The 5,704-nt window shown below is 40.1% G+C and overlaps 1 protein-coding gene across 1 annotated transcript; it reads left to right on the top strand.

Annotated features, from left to right (window-relative positions):
* Nucleotides 1-2,712: 2,712 nt before the first annotated feature.
* On the top strand, nt 2,713-4,815 carry LOC134609493 (tigger transposable element-derived protein 1-like). Its single transcript, XM_063453156.1, has 2 exons — nt 2,713-2,785; nt 3,002-4,815. Exons 1-2 carry the CDS (start codon nt 2,713-2,715, stop codon nt 4,813-4,815), a joined length of 1,887 nt encoding a protein of 628 aa, XP_063309226.1.
* Nucleotides 4,816-5,704: the final 889 nt, after the last annotated feature.

Raw genomic sequence — 5,704 nt, 5'->3', positions numbered from 1 at the left:
GTAGTTAAAGACATTCGTGTAGACTTAAAGACTATATGTTGTTCCCCTGAATGGATTGATTGTGGATATGTAATTTTATGTGAATGTGATGTATGGTTTTGAAGTTATAAATATTGTGTAAAAAGTATATTTTAAACTGTATGAATAATGGGATTATGTGTCACACTAAGGGGAGGGGATGTGTGGGTTGCACCCGTGATGCTATTGGATATTTTACACCTCCCCTGTGGGCGGTCTTATATGTGTGAGATGGAAATAAAAGCCAGGCTGGATGTGCCAGTCCAGAGTTCCTGCTTAACCCTCAAAGTGAAGTGTCGTCTCATTATTGGGGGAGGATTTATTGTATGCTGTTCCAGTTTGACTGCTAGGAGTGTAAACCTATTCGCATGGTTTTTCCTATTCGGCTGTATATAGCATTCATATGCTAGAGAGGATTCCTATGCTTCTCGGATTCGGTGGTTGTGGTGTCTGCTGCAGTGCTTGAAGTCCTCAGGAGCGCTAGGAGCATCCTTTAACGGAGGTACCCAGTCGGGGTGCCAGGTGATCCGTTACATATGTATATGCTTTAACAACTTTAAAAAGTTTTGTAAAATAAAAAGAAAGCAAATTTTTAACAGAGAATATTGTTATTATGCAAAAATACATAAACGCGGCAGTGTTGCTCAAAGGGTTAAAAAAAAGGAAAAATTAGTTTGAACAACCAAATAGATACAATGTATTGAGCATGTTCAACAAAGCCCATCTCCCTCTCCCTGCTTAACTGGTGCCTCAAGTCCTGAACAGTTAGCATAATCTCCAAAGACTTCATTTTTCCAATGCCGCTGTGTGTAAGCAGGATGATATGTGGCACATTAAGGTGCAGCAAATCTATATCCAATGACCTCTGAAGAATTAATGAACGATATAACTGAAAAAAAGAATGAAGAACAGGAATTATTAATAATACATGATGGATAGTTCAATATCATGTGTAGAAGGAAACTCAATTTTTATCTAACTTGTAAGAAGACAGACAGGACTGCAATTTTTTTTTTGCAAGGAGATTGATTTAGGATTCTCAGCATGTGGTGTGAGATGCCTTGTGGATTCTTTTAAAGCCACAACAGAAATAGAAACTGGTAAACAAAGTCAATAGATATTCCTCTCCTTCCAGCACAAGTATATTCACCAATGGAACCAGGAATTTATTTTTGGAAAAATGGTGTAAACATTACAATTATGTAATTACGTTGCAGGAAAATAGTATATTAATGGAGTTGAAAATGTTCTAAACCGTCGTAAGCCAAAAGGCCCCAAAAGATCTTTATTACTGGAAAAGAATAAATATATCGCCTTCTGCAGTTTTGTGTTCTAGATACTGGATAAGGTTATTGACTCCCTGTTGTTTGTCAAATGAGATCCTGAAAGCTGAAATAATTTATTTTAGAGACGCACGGATGTGTCCAGAAGGTTTCAGGTCTTTATAACTGTTCAGTTGCTTGATACATTCAAGACAATCTTCCACAATCTTTTGGCAATTCTCTAACTCGTTGGTACAGTTGAATGATTTGGAAGTCTTTTCCATAAAAAACTCGTAGAATTGGGGATTATGGAAGATATTCTCACAGGAAGTCGCATAGACTTGCGAAACGAAGTGTACGAAGTTTAGCTTTGACTTTGAGTAGAAAAAAACCCAATAATAATAATAACAACAATAATAAAGAGCTTAACATGTGTGGACATATTTATACAGGATTTATTTTTCAATTAGTAAACAGACCAACAAAAATGTAGATTGAACCAATCAATGGTTTATATCTATGCAAACCCAACAGAGCTTAAATAAAGAAAGGAAAAATGGCGTATAGGATAATGTTTGTGCTTATTGTACCATTGCTATGTATGATTTTACCATTGTCCTATACTGGGATGAAAGAACTGCATGTTGATAATTGAAAGCTCGTATTGTAACTCATTTTAACTGCTCTGTTTTAGAAGCAAATTGTAAATGGAATGGCCTTCCAGCAGTGCTGGTAGAGAGTAATATAATCGAAGAGTTCAAGCAAGCTCATCTGATAAACATTCTATATAATTGTTCATATTTAATGATTTGTTTAGAATTTTACTTTTCTTTTTTTAATGATATGCGACTTTTTTCTAGTGTTGTCAATACTTGCCGTAAACTGGTATCATTTACTGCTGGTAGATTTCAACCATAAACTGGTATAATTTACTGCTGGTAGATATCAGCAGCCACAAATTACCAACACGATTCCAAACTACAGTGATACCTCGGTTCACGAACGCTTCTGTTCACGAACAACTCGGTTCACGAACAGAAAAGTTCGTAAAAATATGCTCCGGTTCACGAACTCCGCCTCGGTTCACGAACGCAAGCCGCGGCCATTTTAATGCTAATTTCAGGCTGTCACATGGTCGGGACTTCCTGTAGGAAGACCGTGGAGAGAAGAAGCAAGAATAAGAGACACAGAAAGAAGTACTCTGCAAGCATTATAAGTGATATACTGTATTTTATCACATACAGTACATACTGTACACAGAAAGAAGTACTCTGCAAGCATTATACAGTACAGTAAGTGATTATACTGTATTTTATCACATACAGTACATACAGTACACAGAAAGAAGTACTGTACTCTGCAAGCATTATAAGTGATTATACTGTATTTTATCCCATACAGTACATACTGTACAGTTCACTGGACACCCAATATGGCTCCCAAGAAGCATAGTGGAAAGAAGAAAGTGCGGAGCAGCAATAAAGGTGACAAGAACAGCAATGCAGGTGACAATGTGCAAAGTGGAAATGCAAGTGACAATGTGCAAAGTGGAAATGCAAGTGACAATGTGCAAAGTGGAAATGCAGTTGACAATGTGCAAAGTGGAAATGCAGTTGACAATGTGCAAAGTGGAAATGCAAGTGACAATGTGCAAAGTGGAAATGCAAGTGACAATGTGCAAAGTGGAAATGCAAGTGACAATGTGCGAAGTGGAAATGCAGGTGACAATGTGCAAAGTGGAAATGCAAGTGACAAGAATGTGCAGCGCAAGCATGGTGGCAAAAAGAAAGTGCACAGCAGTAGTAAAGGTGACAGCAAGGTTGTGAAGAAAATAACCATTGAGCTGAAGAAGGAAATTATAGAAAAGCATGACCGTGGTATTCGTGTGACTGATCTGGCTTCGGAGTACAAGATGGCAAAGTCAACAATTTCGACTATTCTGAAAAACAAAGCCGCCATCAAAGGAGCTGATGTTGCAAAAGGAGTAACAATGTTAACCAAGCAGAGGACACAAGTGCTGGAAGAGGTGGAAAAACTTTTGTTGGTGTGGTTGAATGAGAAACAGCTGGCAGGTGATAGTGTAAGTGAAGCTATGATCTGTGAGAAAGCCAGGAAATTGCACAGTGATTTACAGCAAAGAAGCCCCTCTACAAGTGCAGCAAGTGACGAATTTAAAGCCAGTAGAGGGTGGTTTGAAAAATTCCGCAGGAGAACTGGCATCCACAGTGTGATTAGACATGGTGAGGCTTCCAGTTCTGACAAGGCCGCAGCAGAAGCTTACAAGTTAGAATTTGCAGAATTCATGAAGACAGAAGGATACGTCCCTCAACAAGTGTTCAACTGTGATGAAACAGGGCTCTTCTGGAAAAAAATGCCGAACAGAACCTATATCACACAGGAGGAAAAGGCCCTACCAGGGCACAAGCCCATGAAGGACAGATTGACCCTTTTGCTGTGTGCCAACGCAAGCGCCGATCTGAAAATTAAACCACTACTGGTGTACCATTCTCAGACCCCTCGTGCATTTAGGGAACAAAATGTGAACAAGGCCAGACTGCCCGTCATGTGGAGAGCCAATGCCAAAGCTTGGGTCACAAGGCAATTGTTTATGGAATGGCTGCACGAGGTGTTTGCACCCACCGTCAGAAAATATCTTTCTGATAACCAGCTGCCTGAAAGGTGCCTTCTTCTGATGGACAATGCCCCAGCACACCCTCCAGCCTTGGTGGATGATATGGATGCTGAGTATGACTTCATCAAGGTAAAGTTCCTCCCCCCCAACACAACACCACTTCTGCAGCCCATGGACCAGCAAGTCATCTGCAACTTTAAGAAGCTGTACACAAAGGCGCTCTTCACTAGGTGTTTTAATGTCACTAAAGAGACATCCTTGACTTTGAAAGAATTCTGGAAGAAACATTTCAATGTTGTCCACTGCATTAACCTCATTGACAAAGCCTGGGAAGAGGTCACTTCCCGAACCCTAAATTCAGCCTGGAGGAAACTGTGGCCAGAATGTGTCGCTGAACGTGAACATGACTTAGAAGGGTCTGATGCAGAGGTAGTGGAGGAAATTGTGTCCATGGGCAAGAATATGGGTCTGGACGTTGATGGTGCTGATGTGGAAGAGCTTGTTGAGGAACATAGGGAGGAGCTGACCACGGAAGAACTTTATGAACTCCACAGTGAGCAGCAGAAGGCACTTCTTGAGGAGCATTCCACTGAGGAGGAAGAAGAAAGGGAGGAGGTTAGCAGTGATGCCATAAAATCCATTATGCAAAAATGGAATGAGTGCCATGATTTCTTTGAAAAGCACCACCCCAACATTACTGTCACAAACAGAGTGTTAAATCTCATGAATGATAATGTGGTCTCTCATTTCCGGAGGGTTATGCAGCGCAGAAAGAGACAAGTGACATTGGACAGATTTTTCAGACAAACTGAGCCTGCAGCTAGGAGACAAAGGAGAGAGGAAACCCCTGAAGAAGATCTCCCTGATGTCCTTATGGAGGGGGACTCTCCCCCCAAACAATAACTGCCTCCCACCTTACTGTCCTCTCTTAATAAATAACTACAGTATAATGTACTTTACTAATGTGTATTGTCATTTGTTTCATATTTTTGGGCTTCAAAAACCCCCCAAAAAAAGTCAGCACGGATTAACCGGATTTACATTGAACCCTATGGGAAAATGTGCCTCGGTTCACGACCAATTCGGTTCGCGACCAGAGTCAGTTCACGAATTAAGTTCGTGAACCGAGGTATCACTGTACTTTATAGTGGCCTATTACTGTCTACCATAATTCATAGGGATTACAACAAAGCGGTTACCTTGGTGAAGAAAAAAAAAAAGTAATCTAATAATATAGTACCAAACCAACAACAACTCACTCTCCGGTTTGACACAGAAAGGCAAAAAAATAAATAAAGAACAAAAGATTTAACAAAAATAATACTGTATAATGGGCAAGTCTTTTACCAAATCCTTTACCCCATGTGCAGCTGGTAGAATGCTAATCAAATTGGGATTTAGAGATGCTAGTCAAACAAACATACCAGATACAGAAATAAAGCCAAGGGCTCCAGGAGGGGCGCCCAATCTGGCACCCTGCAGCCCCATTCTAGGATCACTCTAATGACAGAGGACATTTTGCATTTGTTGACTAGTGATAATAAACATGGTGTAGTTACATCAGTCATACAAAGATATCTTCTCTGCCTGTGGTCCATGCATGGCCGACATTTAAAGGGATTTCTCTTTCAAATAATTAGCTACTTCTCCATCTCTCAAATAGTTGTTTTTCTTACCATAAATGGCTTCTGTTCCAAGCGAGAATTTTGTTGCTTTCTAACTGGAGAGAGAAACCACTAATATCAACCTTGTAAAGAGACACTTAAGGCCCATACTTTCCGGGTTATAAATG

Source organism: Pelobates fuscus, chromosome 4, assembly GCF_036172605.1.
Source record: "Pelobates fuscus isolate aPelFus1 chromosome 4, aPelFus1.pri, whole genome shotgun sequence".
Lineage (NCBI taxonomy): Eukaryota > Metazoa > Chordata > Amphibia > Anura > Pelobatidae > Pelobates > Pelobates fuscus.
The sequence above is the reverse complement of the archived record's forward strand: the minus strand, read 5'-3'. Positions and strand labels throughout refer to the sequence as shown.

Bases quoted from the DNA above. Each gene is read 5' to 3' on its own strand.
- LOC134609493 (XM_063453156.1), top strand. From the start codon at position 2,713: ATGGCTCCCAAGAAGCATAGTGGAAAGAAGAAAGTGCGGAGCAGCAAT. The intron at 2,786-3,001 runs GTGACAATGTGC...GTGGAAATGCAG, and splicing joins TGACAAGAACAGCAATGCAG to GTGACAATGTGCAAAGTGGA.